The sequence below is a fragment of the Danaus plexippus genome, chromosome 2 (assembly GCF_018135715.1).
Source record: "Danaus plexippus chromosome 2, MEX_DaPlex, whole genome shotgun sequence".
Classification (NCBI taxonomy): domain Eukaryota; kingdom Metazoa; phylum Arthropoda; class Insecta; order Lepidoptera; family Nymphalidae; genus Danaus; species Danaus plexippus.
The window spans coordinates 642949-663862 of record NC_083537.1 but is presented as its reverse complement, the minus strand read 5'-3'; the positions used below and the strand labels follow the sequence as shown (position 1 = coordinate 663862).

At 35.1% G+C, this 20914-nt stretch overlaps 1 protein-coding gene across 17 annotated transcripts in view; it reads left to right on the top strand.

Moving 5' to 3' along the window:
- The first annotated feature begins 440 nt into the window (after nucleotides 1-440).
- The window catches only part of LOC116779806 (voltage-dependent L-type calcium channel subunit beta-2), a 68363-nt gene continuing 47889 nt past the window's right edge, over nucleotides 441-20914 (top strand). For 7 of the 17 annotated variants that reach the window (XR_009752579.1, XR_009752578.1, XM_061521072.1 and 4 more), the window contains exons 1-2: nucleotides 444-592; nucleotides 2609-2717. Coding sequence is in view for 13 of the 17 variants with exons in the window: in XM_061521072.1 (XP_061377056.1) it covers nucleotides 2649-2717 (69 nt within the window). In the remaining 4 variants the exon portion in view is untranslated. Of the gene's footprint in view, nucleotides 683-2608; nucleotides 2718-20914 lie in introns of all 17 variants that reach the window. The other 10 variants (XR_009752580.1, XM_061521075.1, XM_061521117.1 and 7 more) reach the window with 6 other exon arrangements.

Sequence of the window (20914 nt, the reverse complement as noted above, 5' to 3'; positions counted from 1 at the left end):
TTCAATTTGTGTATGATTGGACTTGGATTTCTTTTGATATTTATTTCATTAATTATTAGACACTTGCTCATTGAACAGTATCATAATGTTTGCTTGACATTGTCTACAAAAAGTAATGCCACTTACCCGAATAACGGGTATTGTGGCAACACAGGAGCCGCGCGCTACTTAGGAGGTTTCATAGCTTTCTTGCATTAAATGACTTCGCCACCGTACTTCAATAGCAGGAGACACCGGAATTAATCATTATTCTCCTTTCAATAAATCAATAAAACGACCATTAATTTTAGCATAGAGTCGGAGGCTGCTAAGTAATAGAGATCCATCAGGTCTCATTAGTAGCGGACGGGGGCGCCACCGGCGGCCGGCGGCCGGGCGCCTACATCTAGATCAATACGACCGCCGGCCCGAGCTCACCCGACATCCGCCGAAGGTTGCCGAAGGTCCGCCAGCCGTATGACAAATGTCACGGCGAAAGAGCCTGCAGTGTTCAGGCTCCGTGGAAATTCAGTAAAAAGTGCATCAACTGACTCAGTGAAAACTGCAGTGAAGTGAACGTTCGGTTGTAACAGTCCTGCGAACAGTGCTCAGTGTAAGTAACTCGTGTCGACCATTCAATGTATGCATGTGTTTATGATCTGACATACCGAGTAAATATTTATGAAAGTTAACAGAATTTGAGGTGAGTTAACAAAAGTAGAGGTTCGAATCGTAGCGGCTATTAGTAAACATTGTATTTGTCTTGGATATTGTCTCTTGTAAGGAGAATATTGATTTGGGAGGAGCATGTTTAAAAAAACTGAGACAGATTTAAAGTCTTGGCATTTGTTTACAGTGGCGACTCTGCTAAAGTGTGCATTACTAAAACAGAATTGAACCTGCCTTCGATTTAATATTAAGGTTGCCTTAAATTTATATCAGTAAGGTTTTTTTAATAATACTATGGTTATGGATAGTGCGCATGTGCCAAGCTGATGCTTTGCGTCATGTTTTGTTGAATAAACATTTTATAAATAAAAATACTTTAAAAATAATAAAATATAAGTATAATAATTATCACATATATTCTTTCTATATATTCTTTCTTAAATTATTATCTTATTTGTTTGCTCGAAAATAATAATAGACATTTTTTTTTATTTTAACCTATTTTTTATTATATGTTTTATTCGTCCATTAATTAAATACTTCTTTTGTATATAATTCAGCGATGCTTTCAGTATTTTTATCGTTGCGGATTGCAGTTGTTTCTGCAGGTATATCGACCTTGACCTACATGTGTGTTCTCTACAAGATGCAGTGACATTTATAATAAACGAAGCCTCCTGACATATTTATTTTCCATTTATTCAATGATAATAACTATATGTGACCGAATTTAATTAATTTTAACTGTCACTGTCACTTTGACAGCTAAATGTCACGTTGCGAGAAAGAGTCGGAGATAAGTTTTTGTTTTGTTTTTCCTTCGATGCCTTAAAAGGAAAGTTTCTACGGGGCTTAATTCATTAAACTTTGTATAACATTAATGTGGATCTTCGTTCTAAGAGCCTCATTTACGAAACCAACCGTGACCTCCATTAAAACATTATAGTTGTTTTGGTACATTTCACCAAAATTATTTTGATATTCATAGGTCAGAGTGACAAAACTTCATATTAACTTGTTTCTTAGTCGGAATAATCTACCTCTATCCACAATCTAGTTAATTGTATTTTCAAACCGTGACGCCATCTTGAATACTGTATAAACATATTAATTACTCGGCTAACAAGACCGTAGCGTGTGTCACCTTAGACCCCAACGGTATTTGTCAAACAAGGACGTTATTAAATGAGAATAACTTTTACGTGCAATTTTTTTTCTATTATTCGATCAAGTATTTACAGTATACAAAGTTGTTTGTTAAATAGATATAAAAAAAATATCTGGACGGTAATGAAACTGAGCATTTCCATTTGTCAGTAGACAGCATTTAATTCTGTATCGTTTATAATTTATTTTCTGGTTTAAACATACTAATTAGAGGTACAGTTATTTAAAAGGAAAGTTGTATTAGGTTTGTATGTAAACAGTCCACGATATCTGCTATTATGTATGAGTCATTTTCTTAAAATGAGCGAAGTCAGATGAAGACGTTAGTCGTATGAAGTACATCACAGTATTGCCGTGTTAAATCACACCGGTCCGTCTGTAACGCGATCTCGTTGACATCAGCGGACAAACAACTTTCAAACGCTATTAACCTTTACTCCCTGTTCGATGCCCGTTTTCTAATACTACCTTTATAAATTATTTTTAAGCATTCTTGCCATCTTGTGATGTATTCTTCGTTATATGTTGTGAAAGTTTTTATTCTCGTGTATTTGTTACGGAGACATTAGTTTAATTTATTTATGTATGGTCCTTGAAACGTTCATATTATTGTGAAATTTATAAAATGTGAATACAAAAATGTTTCTGTTAAATTGTGTAGCGAATGACCCGGGCTTATTTTCGTTAAGATTAATCTAATATATAAATACATGTTTACATGTTTATATGTATATTCCTTATGTATTATATAATAAACGGTCGTCCATACTGTGTGTGTATGTGTGTGTTACAGCGCGGCGCTGAAACAGGCGCAGGGGCATGCGTCGCGTAGCATGAGCGGTGCGCGCGCGCACGAGCCCCGCGAGCCGCGCCACCACCGCTCACACCCGCACCACCACCAGGTACGGTACAGCCAGATAAAACCTACGACCTACCACCAAGACCAGCGAGGCACAGGCCGGCGAGTGGGGACATCGATTCATCGATGTTATCTCAAACCTCTGTCGTTATTATTATAAGTCGTTTGCGCACAGGTGGAACAGGTAACGATGACCCCATAGTAAATACTCTAAGATCTAATTAGATGCTATAAAACAATTGCACTTTCAGCCGAAGCGTTTGAATTATACTAATATCTGTAGGGTATTGTATGTGAAGTTGTTTTGTTTGGAGTAACGAAACAGGAAAAATGTGTTAAAATATATAGAAAGCGATTATTAAAGAGAAATGAACGATCTCCTGCAGACCATTCATTAGACGTACGAGTGTGAAGTTTATCTCCTTCTCAGACGGTGGGGTGTCGACTCATCCGTTATTCTGATTCCGTTATTCGGAAAACAAAGTAATCTTAGCGAAGTTAATAAATGTCTTGCAAAGACAATTAGTCGGCGAGGCGAGGAACAACTAACACCACATTATATAAACGTACGGCTTGCACCACCCACACGCGACACTCAGTTAAGGTGACGACTTTTATGTCACGCGTCGTTTTCATATTAAAACTTAGAAAAAATACATAAATCAATAACTTACGTAACGATGTTCGATAACTATTTTTTAATTTTATTCTTGTGAAATTTTAAAATAAGAAGTGAAAAAATGGTTGTCGAAACTATTCAATACCAGTCTTTTAGAATATCGACGATTGTAAAGGCTTCGCCTTAAAATGTTTTTCTTGTAACAATTAAATCGTTTTCAATTTGCAAATTTCTGTAATTATTACTACAATTAGAGGTCGCCGTTTATGTGCTCCACTCCAAAAAAGACGGACACTTTTTCTACGAATTCTCGTTCCTAAATTTTAATACTTCGTTCCAAGTTTACCGTATACTTTTATTTATTTAACTCTTAATAATAGCATATCTTTTGCATGTAAAAAAAATTCTTATACTGGTCATAAATAAATATCCATTAATTGTTCCAGCGAATGCAATGGTGACATTTGAATCGGTGATTACGTTTGGTAAAAGTAGGCTTAGCAGAAGTTAGCACCCTCACATTCAATAACCTACATTAATACTATAGTGTGCCAAGGTTTGTGAATGAAAATCTTTTTTCGTGCCGTGTGTAATGTGGCTATGAACACTTGGGCTAAGCCTACTAATGTGAAATGTTACTTTAATTTTAATTACGTACTGGGTAGGTGTAATCGATTAAACGGAACGTAAACAACATCTATTGCCTCTTAAACGAAGGCTATTGGTTTTTTAAATTTTCTACACCACCTTCTTCTTTATTTTATTTTAAGGTTGTGTATAGAATATTATAAACTAATCGATTAAGATAAATAAATACATATAATTTAAAATATATATTTTCTTGACAATATTGGTATCATAAAGGGAGGAGGCACACACAGTTGGTATCGATACTTGAGTATTGTTATTGGTATTATTTGATCATCGCCCACGTAACACTTAGAGGGAGCGCTTGATTTACGATCCAACCGACGCTGTCATTGAAGTGTTTTAATGAAATGTTGATAGTTACAACTATAGAGTCTGCTTAGGAAATTTTTCGTTTCAAATTAAAATATGCTAATACTGATCAATAAGAAGTAATCGAAAAAAATATTAAAACAAACATGTTGATATTAATTTAAGTCGCCTCTCTGTTTATCTTTTTATGTCTGTTTGTCTTCATATTATAATATTTTATGAATGGAGTGACGTGAGCGGTCCGATGACTCGTCTCGTGACGATCTCTGATTGAGGTTTGATCGCATTGAGTGATTTTTCATTGGTCTTCTATGCTACTGTCGGCGTGAGGGGCTGCGGTTATGATGTCACAGTATTGGTAGTGAAAGATGTTACGTTCTATCAATGAAGAGGAGCGGGAACTTGTTAAAAGGCTTTCCCGTGATAAGCTACTAATATGTATTTCTCAGTGGATCAGTCTCGTTGACAGCGAGGTCGTGAACATACAAACAGTAACCTTTACGTCTCCAAACTTGTAAGTGAAAACAATTAGATATTGATCTCATGAAGTTTAGTTGAAGTCGGCGTCAGGAATCTTTCAACGATTTTCGTTTCTGTTTTTCTGAATAATTAATACTTTGTTTTTTTTTTAGAACTTTGACTTTTTTAAGAACATAAAGTAAGATCTGTTAGTTCCCACATTGCGTGTGTGTGTGTGCGATGGGCGTGCCTTCGGCGTTCCATGAAGCGAGCAAGGTCGTCTCGTCCGACGCCGGTGTTATGCGATTTGTGCATACACAAATAAACATACACTACACAGATTAACTAGACTAGGTCTTTGATCCATCGCTAGCTTTGTTTAGCTATTATATTAAAATACCGCGTCTCATGATGAACCTTTTAAATAACGTGTGACAATATTGTTGAATACTAAATACATTGCAAAACTCTGTTAGTCAGTTGCAGTAAATAAAAGTAGCTAAGGGTCTATGAAAAGTTGCTGTAGATGACATCATAGTTATTATAATTCTTAAAACAATGAGTTACATGTGTAGATAGAGCTAATTCACGAACAAGGTATGTCAGGACACCAGCACATGCGCACGTCTGTATAAATAGCTGAGGGTTTATAATGCTGGAGCTCGTCGGACCCGTTACAAGTTGAAACAATAACCCTATGGGAGTTAGTTTTTTCGTGTTACGTAAGAATAGCGAACATAACTGTGCTGGTCGGGAACAGAATCCGCATACCGCGGCGGCGTCGTATTATTCAGTAGTTTCCGAGAAAGATCCAGAGAGATCGGCATAATATATTTGGGCGGCCACGGCTGGCTCATTATGCGGTAAGGCCTACATTCCGCCGGCTTACAATTTGCCGAATAAAAAGTTCGCTTTGTTTTGACTATTGTTTTGGACGACGCTGTGTCCTGAACGTGTAGAGGGGCCGGACAAAAAAGTTGATTCAATTAAATCTGTCTAACATACGACCTACGTCGATAATTTATTTTTGTGGCTTCTCTTTATTACTTTTATTTTATTGCAATTAATTTTCTTCTTGCCTATGAGATGTTTAAGCAAAGCTGTCTATTTTCTTGTATACTCCTGTACAGCATCACTCCCAACCATATATCACTTTGTCTCATCTGACTGATTGTTATTCCCGCATCACTACCCTTTTAAATAAAATTCTTTAAAATTTTTACGTGTTTTAAATATTTATTGTCGTGCCACTTCTGAACTGTTCGTTGTCTTCGTATGTAACGCGGAACCTCTATCTTTTTAAGAACATATTTCTTGGCTAATTAAATGCTCCCCTAAATAGCGGCCGTTATTCGGTTTTTTGGTAGCGATTTAAATATTTCACTGTTATTAGTTGTTATATGTTGCGAGATCCTTGGGATTCTATTGGAGCGGTATAATAACTACTTCACTACATTTTGATATATTGTCTTCGGAGTTCGGGCGCTTTAGAATAAGACAGTTAATAATAAATGTTGAGATTGCGATTTGATAATTGTTTACGTAAATATCGATTTCAATGAGTAAAGTGAACTTCTGTTTCATTGTTATTTGAGTTTTTAAAAGCTTAACATATATTAGTAAACAGCGAAACAATATAATACAGAGCTCTTTTTATATTTGTTTTCCGAATTGAAGCAAAAAAATTTATGTATAAACAAATCTTAAAAACATACTTGTCTAGAAAGGAATCAGTTTGATGTTTTTTATTATTAATTTAGGAACCCACCGCTGCAAAGACAAGTTTAAGGTTGTCTAATTTGTCGAAATTGGTCAACAAGATAAGAGGGAACGCGACATACGCACACACATGAAGCATAAAAAACCTTTTTTTAGCAATAGGATAAAACCTCTTCCGTTAAAATTAATGTTTTAATTTTATTTTTACAAAAACACTTATCGCTCTCGTCCCAATCTGTGTTTTAAATAACAACAACAGCCGTTTGTTTTGCTTATAAAAACCTTCTAATATTTTACGACTGTCACAAATAGACCCTCAAATGTCGCTATTACATTGAACTCGACCAAAATGGCCGCGAAAATGACAAGAGAACTGACGCGTCTGGGTTAAGATTGTAAAGGTGCCCACACACGCTCTAATGAACCGTCGAAGATTTACTGCCCTGGTACACGCAATAACTGCAAATGTGTGGAACCTAACTCATACAAGTACATGAGTTGGACAACACTTAGTTTTTGTTGTTTACTATCTGTGGCGGAGACTTCCACCAACATTTTACACAGACGGATATACCAAGAAAAAAGGTCTCGCAGAATTATTTATACTTAAATGTGTGGATTTAAAAGTTGAATATTGGTAGTATGTTTGAACTTTTAAAATGAAAAAGAACATATACGACAACAGCGTTTTTATAAATCTATCACTAACAGATGATCACAAAAACTGTATTAATTTTTTCCTTAATATCGTTATAGTTTAAGAAGTTATAATCATTATAATTCAGTTGAATTATAATATCACAGTGAATACACAGGCCCCTTGTATATATATAAGTTCATTCAGAAATGATTACTTTGAAATACTTAGAAATTTGATTTCTATAACGCAATATTTAGCTAGAATAAAAACATCCATTTGGTCTGTTGAAAATGAGAACTACAAAACAGTTGGTAATTTAAACCAGGTAATGTATTAATATTCACAAAAAAAAACCTATACAAATAGCTAATGACACAAGGAGATATAAATCCAAGTCCCACATACAAATGGATTTCAAAAAGTAGAGTAATTGATTCAAATGGCGACATTTTAAGACTCCCCACATAAATTAGCATTTACGTTCTAAGGCGTGCATTAAAATCTAATATGGCGCTGTACGAAGCGGCCCGTGTAAGGACAGGTCTACGAACTAACATTTACGAGTGCCCAATTCATCGCATCCGCGAACTAATGACTCATGTTTGTATATTGTGATATAAAGATTTCCTCAATATATCAAACATTAGACAATCTAAACGACTCGTAATTAATAAATTGTAAATATTCAATGTTCCTCTCGTACCTTGCGATGCGAGTTTTTAAACGAGAATTCAAATACCCGCTTCCTTCATTGTGCTAATCGCTTGAATCACGCTCTCGTGTTGGAACTATAATGTCATATTTATATTAATTAATAATTTTTATGTGTATATTTCTTATAATTAAATGTAGCTTCTTTAAATTCCTCGTTTGTCTTGTTGGTTACAGCTACTGCGTAATAGTTCAAGTTATTTCGCAAGTTCCATGAATCAAGACCGCAACACAAACTTCAATATTTCTAGCACAGTTCTATATTTTTGTTTAAGTTAAATATCTCTTCTCAAACTTAGAACTTCATATTATGAGTCATCGATTCCGTAGTTCCTTTTTCTTCAACATTGTCATTTTCTGTTCGTCTAATGTCGTTAATCGACTTTCGCTGTAAACACAACACATTATTCTCTAACTAAACTAATACCACGGCCTCGCTTCCGTATCATCGACCTGCGTTACTTAAGACTGTCTCTGTCTGACTATGAATTTCATTCCTATAAAGATCAATTCTGTTACTTCTACATATAAAAATATGTTTCTGATCTTTCACTAAAGACATTTTCACGTCCAAGCACTGCAACTGTCATATATATATGTATTTTATCACTCGTAAGTATTGTATCGTCATAGTATTCGTCGCCCGCCGACGCTATTATACATTAATGCTGTAAATCCTCCCGAGTCCGTGCCAGAGGTAGCTCGTTTTGGTCGATCTATTTCCGCTGCACTCCCAGCGTCTGACACAAGTCACCACACGTGCGACTCTCTTTGATGTCGTCTGAACAAGTGAGCCCTTAATGAACGCTGCAATTGCTTTTACTTTTAACTAACTCAAGTACTCGTCGCGTGTTCCGACGGTTTTGCAATTATCCACAATAATTATATACATACATGTCTTATCTGCAAATCTTTTAATGGCGTTTAAGTGAATTTAATTCAAAAAATTAAGTCAACGAAAAGGTTTTCCATTAATGAATTTGTTTACTAAGGGTTTTTATATTTCTCAAACGTGGTTTTATATGTTCTAAAAGTCCAATATCATTTCATTTGTCACATTACCGTTTTCACTGTCACACGTTTTTTTGTACTTCTGTATAAAATCAACAAGTTGTAGAGTCAAAACAGAATGAGCACATATGTTTATATACTAGGACGCATTCTATCTCGTGTTTCGGAACGTGTGGCGAGCAATTTTTACTTTCATGGCAGTTACAAAATGCCTAATAGTACTATGAAATGTGATGTCTCTGATGTCACGACATGTATATCTAAACCTTTTCCAAGCGACGGATTATTTGTATTTAATAAATCTGCTCTTTGCTTTGTTTATTAATAAATATTTTTAAATAAATACGTATTGTTTCGTCTATTAATACTTCATCTTCCTTTCGTTACTTTTTAAAAACAAGTAAGATGTATATCATTTATAATGACCGCTTATTTTTATTATGAAGTTGTTATATTTATCTGTGTTATATAATCTAAAAGATGTATGTAACATATTGTAGATATCAATTAATTGGGTAATATATATACACATATATATTATTGATAAATCTAATGGAAGAGCATTGTGTCGTACCACAAGCAGTTTCTGCTTAAAAGAATGCCCTGGTCACTTATTTGGTAAACAAAAAATATATTGAAACAATAAACTAATATATGTATATATATATGCATATAGTGTGTTTCCATGCTTTTTATTTGTGTTAATAAATTCTGAAGTCTCAATTTATTAGCATAACATAAATCTCAACACATCATGTGATCATGTCACCTGGCGTCTGTCCGTCTGGTGTGTGTTCTGGCGTGTTCTTTAAAATGCAAATGCATTTCCATCATGAATCAAATTAAGTAAATGGAGTAAAAAATATACGAAGAATATTTTATATTTCCTTTATATTTGTTTCCACTTTGTTTGTTTTAATTACCGAGTCGGCGATAAGTTAAAGTAATGATTGTTTAGATCAGAGAGAGACGGTTTCACTAAAAGTAACCTGAACACGGAGCGTATATTCCCTGTCGCTGAGAGACTGTTTCACAATTGTATAGATACTATATTTGCAAAGACTCACCAAAATTTTCTCTCTCAATCTCCCAACATGAATAATTCATACTAGCTATCGATAGCGACGGACGCTAAGCGATTGTGTCCGTTCCAAACTTTGCTGCGATCACTTTTACAATCGTATAATGTTTTTGCAAAAACTTCATTTAATTAAAACTGTGCTGTAATGAGTTACGTAACATGTTAGAACGGTATCACTGTCGCCGTGGAGATGTGTTCGATATTTATTAATAAAAACAGATTTAATGTTTCGCAAACAATGTGTGACCGTTCCTCTTGTATATTTGAACCAGCTTTTAGAGCGGATTCAACAATGTTATTATTACGGTTTTAATATTTAGAGATTTAATTAATATTCATGAATAAGACGGACAAAGGAACTTTTATATTCTTAATGAATAGGCTAATCTGCGTATACGTAATTCACTTACAGCGTATTTATAGCCCGGTAAGAATCTGTAGAGCATATCAAAGCTCCTGGCAGCATTTCGGCGCCGCACTTTTATTAGTAGGTGTGATATTTACGTGTACAATTCAATATGAAGAGCGTTTAGTGCTCTGCGTGTTATATGATACGTTAAAAACTTTTATTGTTATATTGCGGACGTTACTCGCCGGTTGGACTCAATATGGCGACGCATGTTCGTGTTTACTTATAAATGATATAAGTTAAATATAAACGTCGTTGTAACTGCGTACGAGCACGTGCTGATGGTTCGAGGGCTGGTTGGGAAGTGGGTCAGCGTACCCTTGACTGACCGCGGGCGGCGCGCGCGCAGCGGCCTTCGACGGCAGGGGTGTCAGGCTGCACTTGAAACGAGATGAGTTTAGGGCGGGAGGAGATGGGAAAATGATATCACAATATATGGTGACCAGTTAGCTGTCTGTATATATACGAAGCCATCCCATGTCTTGTTAATGTCAGTGTTAATATTATGTATCGCTAATATTATCACGCCACTATAATGTGTATAACTGAAGAAATTAAATATATGTCATTAATTATTGCTTGTGTATTTTTATATAATTTAATTTCTGCTCTATACTTAACTGATATATCATGATTATTTATTATTGTAAGCGAGGGTCAGATTCCTTAATTAATACGATTCCATATATTTGCTGCACCGTTCCATCCCTGTGTTGAAGGTGACCCGCCGTCCCCGGCACGCGAGGCCCCTTATTACCCGACAGGTGCTCCGCGTGTTCGCAGGCCCGGGTAAACCAACACTCGCAGACATCATAACGGTTATCCTGCAAACGATACTATACCACTGTGAGGTTTAACAAACTTACAAGGAATTAAAATTATTAAAAAATGATTACATTTATTACACATGTGTAGGAAACAGAGGATTTTTTTTAAAGAGAGTCTTAAATATAAACTTAACAAAGAAAAATGTCCTGAAATGAAATACAAATAAATATTGCATACAATTTTGCAAACCATTGTATGACTAATTGCACCATTCGTATGTGTCGTGTAAAATTTTATTCCTTAAAAGGTAGATATATCGAGGAGTGAGTAACAGTCGAGTTACCGGCGAGTAACAAATGAGTTACTCACTGCGTGTCATGTAATTATTACTCAGTACGCGCTTTTAATTCCATAACATTTATTGCTGTCTGGTGTTAATATTTGCTTCAATTCATAAATATGTCACAAAATTATTATTTTTTTTATATTTCGATGTAGCCTTTATCCTAAAAATACTTTTTTTTGTTATTTAGCCGTTTACTTTTAGTAAAAGAAAATATGTTAACTTTGTTTATAATAATCTTTGTAATATATATTAAGATGTATTCGTAATCTTACAACGGTCAAACCTTTATGGAAGCAAACATTTATTTTGGATGTCGCGTTGAACGCTAACAAATTATGATATTAAAGGAATAAACGCCATTTGTTAAGACCTACACATTATTGTTAATGTATACTCATATACAGAGCGTATCAGGTTGTTTGTACTAAACTATCACTGACAGACAAACATTTGAAGTGAAAGTCGAACAATATTTCTTTGAGCTTTAAAGCCACGAGACAAAATACATAAAAACGCAGACAAACCTTAATAAGTTAATCTAAGGTAACGAAATATCACGCGGGGACAAAGACGAACACTCAGACGACAACAAACTGAATTTACTGAGGTTCAGTCGTTAATGTGTTGTAATAGAGTCTAAAGTCCTCCGGCTGAGCTGCTGATGGCAGTGTTTGTTGGGAGGAAATAAATAATTTGGGTGGAGAGATGGCGCGATAAGAGGTACCTGAGATTCGAGTACTGATCAGGGCTGGCAAAAATGTTTTTAATTAATCAAAACGAATTAAGGTGCCTTTATAATAATTAACGGCTTTTCTTAAGTTGAAGATAAATTTTATCCGGGAATATAATACTTTTCTTACTTTTGCACTCATTAATATCTTTTATGTTGTATAATTTCTAAATATTGAGGCATTTAAACAAAAAAATATAATCGTCAAACTGCATACCACATTAAACTTATCTCTTACTGTAATATATAAATTTAATCTCTAACAAGTCTGTGTGTCTTAAGCAGCGAGACGGCGAGATGGATCTTAATGAGATCTATCTATTAATTCGATGACATCCCTAATGCAAAAAAGTGTTGCGGGTACTGAATGCACATTAAGATTCCTCTCGCAGCCTCCGCGTGTCTCTGATTGTAATGTTTCACCTGGTATCTGTCTTCGCCCACGGCCCCGGCCTGCCTGCAGACGTCACCGCCTCGACGTGTACTTACAGACATATTTACATACAGTTTTAGTTTTTATAACTTAACAAAATGACTCACATGTAAAAACAAACGAATTTGAATATAACCTTATTCGTTATAGTTGTTTTTTATGAACCTCAATAATATTTTGTTTTGCGCATAGCTGATAGCGAGATTTATGAACAGTAGTTTCTGTTATGACCAGCGTCTATACGCTCAACCATCGGAGTTATACTTTTCATTTCGATATCATTGGCTTCGTAAAATTTATATCTATAAATAAAAATTAATTGATAACTGGGAATTTCTCTGGGAAGATCACGGGTTTTCCTGAATCAAAGAATATGTTAAACTGAGCTGAACAGAACACATGATGTGAGGCAATTTTTGTGCCTTTCTTAATTTAATGATGCACTTATTTTTAATACGTATGCCAATTTTTTGTCAATAGAAAAGTCACATCTCCAAGGAACGCCCTCCCCGTCCCCCCAACCCCTCGACCCGCGGCCACCCTGATGAAGGTCCGCAAAATAAAATAATATAATATCTCTTAACCGAATCTATCTTTTGTTAAAATGGATTCATGGATGTGAGAATATTAGAGCTGTTATTGAAAAATTATTTTTATTCAAGGAAAAATAATTAAATAAATTAACTGTCAATTTAAGGAGTACTTTTATTGTATTTGTTAAAGTTAGTATATTTTTTTTTTGTCACAATAACTCTAAGGATGGTGCTAGAGAAATGTCCTGAATGTATAAAAAATTGCCTCATCCAAAGTATCTTACATCCGACAATGCATATCACCGCACTTTCGTTTTTATGCTGTTAAAATGTCCCTTTTTTAGAACATTTATCATGCGGTCAGTGTTTCCTTGTATTGTTGTCAAAAAACGAACCAAACGAAATATTTGTGGCGGAGAAAAATATAGAAATGCTCACTTGTTTCGCATATTGTGGTTTAGACAGAGCTCGGAATAGAAGCTGAGTTGCTTCAATTAAATTATTTCACTTTATTTGAGCGTTATATTTTATTACGTAGATTTCTTAAGTTGCAAACACTTATATAATCTGTAGCTGATTTATATACAAGTGAATGAGATGTGCAACATCTAATCTCATCGCTCCCAATCTGGACCGCGGAGGCACATAACGCTCAAAGTGAAATTCAAATACCTCCGCAGACATTGTCTTATCAAGCTCAAATTAGTGTTATTAGCAATCTCGTTACCTATCAGATATGTTATCGGTGATATTATTTTGTTTATTTGTATATCAAATATCGAACCTGAGGATAAATTACGATAAACATATTAAAATCTAATTAAACTTGTCATTGGTTCCGTATAACTGACTATTAATATGGTGGTAATGTAATGAGTGGTTCGTGTAATTTACTCCATAAACATAGTATTGGGTAAACTCGGAGCCAGTCTCCGGTAATGCACGCACACAGACAACTCGGTATCTTCATAAATTACGGATATTCAAATGATTTCGATACTCCCGCAATTAACACCGACTGGTTTTTAGTGCTGCCTCTTCCTTACATATCGATAATTTATTGCCCTCGATATTATACTCGTTCACGTTTAGAAGGATTGATTCTTAATTTAAATAATGTATAAAGGTTTGTGACAGACTTCGTTTTATTGTTTGCTGTTTTGTACTTATCTCTGTTTCGTCTTAATTATATAGGTCTTAATATTAAGGACCAATTTTTAATTAAATTATCGTCATTAGATTTTTGTGATATGTGTGTCGTAAAATAATCAATAATATTAAAATACGATATAACGATATCAAAACATAATCGAATAAAATCGATACCTCGATGAATCATACGAGATAGGATCCCGTCCCTAGTTCAACAAAAATAGTTTCACCCGATAGCCAATAGTGTAATGAATCTTTTGAGTACAGAATAAGATAATAACGTTTTCATCTAAGTGTGTTCAAGTGTGGCCTGTTTTTACAAAATTCAAATTCTCAATACCGGTTTCCGTGTTCCGTGTCACCGCACTCAGCACTTATATACTTTATTCACTCGTCCTTAAGTGTTTTATTGTCTGACTCGGTTTTCATACAACTATCATAAAGATGACTTTTGCTATTAAAATATTCGGATGACCTTACTGATAGATCTCGGTACGTTACTCTCTGGTTAGAGACAGTAACATGTCAATAAATTTTAAAGTGAAAATTCTCATATCACCGAGAGCTATTGAATATTTTTCTATTTTGACAAGAATAATATATATATACGACTGTACAGATAAGTAATTAAAATTGCGTAAGTAAATATTAGATTGTGATATAATTAATTATTATAATGACCTTTAATTATTCTCGTCATTAAAAAGCATGTGATGGTATTATGAAATCCAATAAATATATCAATTTCAGTTGCATAATATGAGAGGAAAAAACAATAACTAAGTTTTAAGATGATCTTTTTTATTTTAGAGAACACGTTTTTTGTTTGTTTGTAAGCCGTGTGTACATTTCTGAATCGATTTAATTATGACTTTATTTCATTAGAATAATGTTTTATGAAATGATCTTATTAAGTCCAAAGGATTTTTCTTATTAACGTTACATATAGAAACGTTCCATGAAAAGCAGTTCGAGCGCATGTATACTTAGTGTAAGTTGCCGTCGTCACACATACAGAGAGTTAAGAGTTTTTCATTCATATATCCTCGCAAATTATAATACTAACGTAGGTTATTGAATGAAAAACGGGAACTTTCGTATCCAGTATAACAAAACGTACTTGTACTAAGCATACTCTTATAAAACTATAGATTATAAAATAACCTTGTATATTTTAAGGCGGCTAATATTTTCAGTCGATCAACTTCTAGATAATACAAGGGCTTCATTTACATTTAGTGTGTTAACTACTAAAACGTTAGAGCTTTAAGACAAGACAGAGAAGTCTAATTGAAAAAGCGTCAAGAGACCAACGTCACTTACGATACCAGTGAATAATTCGGTCCGAAATATTAAATAGAATATGAATGTATTATACGGTGTGTCGGAACAAAGTCACCCACACGTCCATACATCATAAACACCGGACGAATATATCAAAACTATATGCTGACCGACATCAGGATTTACCGGCCGTCTGTCACTCGCCTTACAACCGCTTTGTGAACATATAGATTTATGAGATTTATTTAATGAAATGCCATTTGTAAATAAATTGAGGCAACGTCAAATATTGCTATTTTAATGTAATTATTGAATTCACATCATAAAAGACGATCGGAACGAATCGGATCGCCGGCACCGGCCTGTTGGGAGACTAAGAATAACATATACGACTTTCTAAAACATCTCGAATAATGAGCGATCTTTCATAGAGGATACGCGGGTAGAATTACTTTGAGGATATAATATTATGTGTAGAATTTTGCTAATTAAGTAGTTCGTTCTATTACTCGCTATTTTTGATAATTTGAGGAGCTCTTGCTAACAGTTTGGAATCACTTAAACGTCTCAGAACCGTCCGGAATGACCGAATCTGCGTCTGCGGACAGCTGTGAACGATTCATTTCATAAAACAAAGCGTACCGAAGCGTCAATTGAGCTATTGTACGAAGTAATGGCCGCCGTAAATCTCCAACGTTAACTGCCATTGGCGATCCTTTAGTGACCGTTAAACTTACATGCAAATAAATAGTGTTCCTCAGTTTTAGGTGAATTTGATGTTTTAAGTTACTAGGTGGTCGTGTCTGAAACTGTTAACAGATCTGTGTGAGGTGTGAGATAAGATCACGTCTCCTAGTCTAGATTCGACACTAATGAGCGTGATTAAATGCCAATATTTCTACTTATGAGGGATTGTAATGTAGAACAATATCAAATATCATAATAATAATATAAGACATATTTACAAGGAGACGTTATTGTTACTTCTTAAGTTATCCTGAGTTGGAATGTCTTGTCCAGCTCCCTGTTTTCTCTACTTCTTTAAAGGATACAAACACTTCACATAACATCATTCCTGTCTTACTTTAACTTACTTACTGTACGTCTTACTGTATTTCTTAGTTTTATTGCTTCTAGTGGCCACACGATCACACACTCTGGTGCTTCATCTTCTGTTCAGTCTACACTTTAGAGGCTTCATAGACCTAGCAATGTTGTAGATTTCCTGCTATCTAGACTCCTCATTAAACTCCTTCAGACACAGACTTCAGTGGAGACCTACATCTGATTACAACATTGTCGCAGATTTTTACTTAAATACTACAACTGAGAAAAATATAAATGCTACTAAGATTTTGTACAAATATCTCGACCAATTAAATGTTTGTCTCCCTGAACTTTATCATATATTACAGTGCTAAGGGAACATCAGCTATTATAGTGTCCTAGATGTCAAAAATACTGTTACATCGCGGGGGTAAGGCTAAGGGAATATTGAAAAGTGTGCCAGACAGTCGGAATGTGGGCATTGCAGTGTGTGATCAGGGGTGGAGAGCGGGTGGCGGCTGGTGAGGGTGACTGTTGTCTCAGGGTGGCGCGGGAGGCCGGCGGCGCTCCGGAGGCAGGCTGGCTCGCGGCGCGCGCTCCGACCCCGACCTGCAGACTCGTCTGCAGCCCAACCTCGACACCTTCTGGGTTTGTACATGCTATCAGCTGTTGGAACTGCTGTCTCACCTAGGCGACGTTCCTCCATACGACCAGGGTATAAAGCAATTCCAACAACTGTTACACAACCATTATACGAGACACACACATCCATAACTCACAGTCACGTGAGGAAAGAACGCGGAGTATAATTAGTAATTAAATAACATTACAAATGTAAAATAATGTATAATTTATGATGATTAAAATGTGAAACTTGGAAACCAGATTCAGAGAGACCCGTGTCATTTCGTCATCATTAGTAGCGCTCGGTAGATAGCTTTGTTTGTCATTACATGCAACATACATACATACACACAGACTTAAAGATACGAACACCAAACAGATGTGTTATTGGAGCCAGCAAAGGACATCACTATATATAATATATGAAAACAATCTCCGCTTTCACTTTCTATACATTTTCTAAATGCGATGACGCGATTTAAACTCAATCATCCGCCATTTTCTTCATTAGAATTGAACCTAAATTGAATATTGAATTACAAGTGAATCAAGTGATGTGACAACAGCAAGCGTGGCTCGGTATAACTAAAATAAAATAAAAACTTATAGTAGAGGAAAAATTATCAACGATTCTGTTTCGTTAACAATAATCAATATGTATGAAGATTTTATTCTCCCCGACATTAAAACCTCTTTAGACGAGCAATAAATGACGCAACTGATCGGACTTGCGTCTCGGTCAAAAAAAAAATTAGAAACATTAAAATGGCAAAATAAAAACTAAACCTCAACGTCCTCCGTCTACTTACAGTCATTAATTCCAAACGAGACTGTAGGTGTCTTCAATCGTCCTTAAACTTTTAGACAAAGAGGTTCATCTACCAAAAATTACATATTTTATTACCGATACTTACCGAACGAACGCCGTAGTTGTAAAACGATCTCTATTCCTACAGCCGTAGAGTCGACCCGGTCGCGAGCGCCGCCTGACCCTCCTTCTGTTATTTATTGCACATTGCGTGGATACTCGTTCCCAGACATTATTCTAATATAATTCGTATATCGAAATGCCGAATGTTTTAATAGAAATCACTGACATTGTTTATTACTAACAGTACCGTCCGCCGCGTGTTCCCAAACTTTTATATATATCATTATTATTTTATATGTTTCTTTATATTACTATGACTTTCTTTTTATTTTTCTAATATCTGTCGTTGTACTAAAACTGTATTCTCTACAAATATGAAGAGGAGTTATGATATTTCATATACATACATATGATAATTATTCGTAGTAATTCATTTATAACTAGGAGCTTGAGTGAATCCTTCTCAGATTTCCATCTAGTTGAATCTGAACTAGTTCAGTTCACGCGGCATCGCCTGTGCCTGTGGTGAAAGCGTGCGATAGCTTCCCTTGCTACGTGCTGTAGAGGTACTACGCAGGCCGCTACGTCCGTAGCCTCAAGTTTGGGAAGCGCTACCGTCGGTCGGCGCTGTCGTGTTTTATGGCGTATTATGCTATAATAATATTTTTTACTTAGCACGTTTGTTTACAACCTGTCTGTGTGTGTGTCTGTGTATGTCTGTATGTGTGTGCGTGTGCGTGTGTGAGTATCTGTGTGTGCGTGAACACCGCTCACTTTAGATATTTAAAACATAATAAAATTATAAAGAATATGTTCCTTTGATTTACACTGGTGAAGTAATTAGATACGAGACGTGGTTTACGACCCACTAGCCACTATGGAACGATACAATAGATAACATATTATACAAATAATTTACTTGACAAATATTATTATAGGTAGGTGTATTAGGAATTGTGGAGAAACGAATGTTGTGTAATGTTTTTAAATGTTTTTTCGAATTCTTAGTACGAGTACAGTCAGTGAGTGAAACACTCTCTGTTCCGTGCTCGGCGTCACTCAACTCAGCTATGTAACTATTCCTTTGTTATATTCATTTATGTTTGCACTCTCACATCTTAGAGCTTTCAGGTTTTTGTTGTGAAACATTCACAATAATTTTATATATTAAATATTAATTAATATTTAGACGTGTTTTATAATGTGTTGAATGTTTACACGAGAGAAATGAAATGAGTCATAAAGTCTGAGTAGTGGGACGTAATGACGAACAAACAGACAAACTGATCAGTTCAATTGTAACATGTATTGTAAAATAAAAATATAGATAACATAGAAGTAATTGATTTCTGTCATAACAATCTCCCATTCAATGACACGTGAACAGTTTTTCTTGTTCTTAATATATTAATAAGTTAAATAAATATGACCATTAATAATCTCATTTATTATATATAATAAAATATATATTTAATGTATTTTAAGGAATTTCTTTAATTTTCTTTTATATATACATATATACGTAATAAAAATTATCGTTATCTGTAGTAGGACAGCCAGTACTAAGTGTAAACGTCCGTCTGTCCGTCCACTCACAGAACATATATCAGATCCACAGATATCAATTAAAAATGTAATCTCAGTTATTAAGACGATTAATAGTCGGACCACACGCGTTCAGGTTACACTGCACTCTTGTTAGACAAACAGACCTACATACATATAGTATATTTAGAGTTTTATAACATTTCGTGTCTTCCATTGACCTTTGATAGTGTTTTTCTGTGTTCAAACCACTATTCACATACACAGATACCCACATATATCCATTCTTATATATTATGGCCCTAATGTGTACGGAATAAGATTAATCTCATTATATAACGACGAGTTGTTTTATTTCACATAAAATTCATGAACTATTAACGTCAAATATTATCGCGTATCGGAGATGGAACTTGGAAAATGTGTCAAAGTTTTTAGAATCCATAAAGCGCGTCCCGCGGCCCAGGACGGCGAGCTCTGACGCTGCGAGGATTTATAAGAACATTACAACTCACCGGAGTTTTTATTGAACGTTTTAACGATCCTTATTTTACTATCAAAATTTTATACTTACTTCTAGTTAGTTTAATTAGTTTCGACGATTAAGTATTTGATCGTCGGCGATGCGTTCGGAGGCGGCAGGGCGTGGTATGTCGCTGTACGAGGCTGGTTCCGGATATATTATTTAAAAATCCCTTACTCAGTCACTTGAATGGATTCATTTTTCTGAAAAAACTAAACATTTGTCTTTAACTACCCTCATATCAAAGTAAATGACACCATGCTGGCATTTCAAAATAATACTGTGAAACAACAAACAGCGAGGAGATGTTTGTTAGTAAATAGTTTTTAACTATCTCAATATAATCAATAATATCTCGAATCCTGTTAATTCGAGTCCAGCAACATAAAACGTATCTCTGATAGCCTTGCGGTAAACAGTTTTAATATCTCGGCCATGATCAGATTGTCTTGAGCCTCGTAAACGATGTTTATTGTACAATAACCGAATGATCTCTGTTCGTCTCGACGCCGGCCATGTGAGTATTGTGAACGCATTTTTATGAACCGGCATTAACTCCCTTTTATATGAATCTATATCTGTTCCGATGTTATTGGGTTCATTTGTAGCTACTTAATGTATTACACGCTTCTAGTTCGGTTTTATTCGCCATCAATTCGTTTAGGGGACTCCATTATATTTAAGGCTTCGGACTGGTCTGTGTGGATATGGTTTCGCTCATTAAAATATATATAAAATTTCACCGATAGTCAGGCATCACAAACAAAGCGTCGAT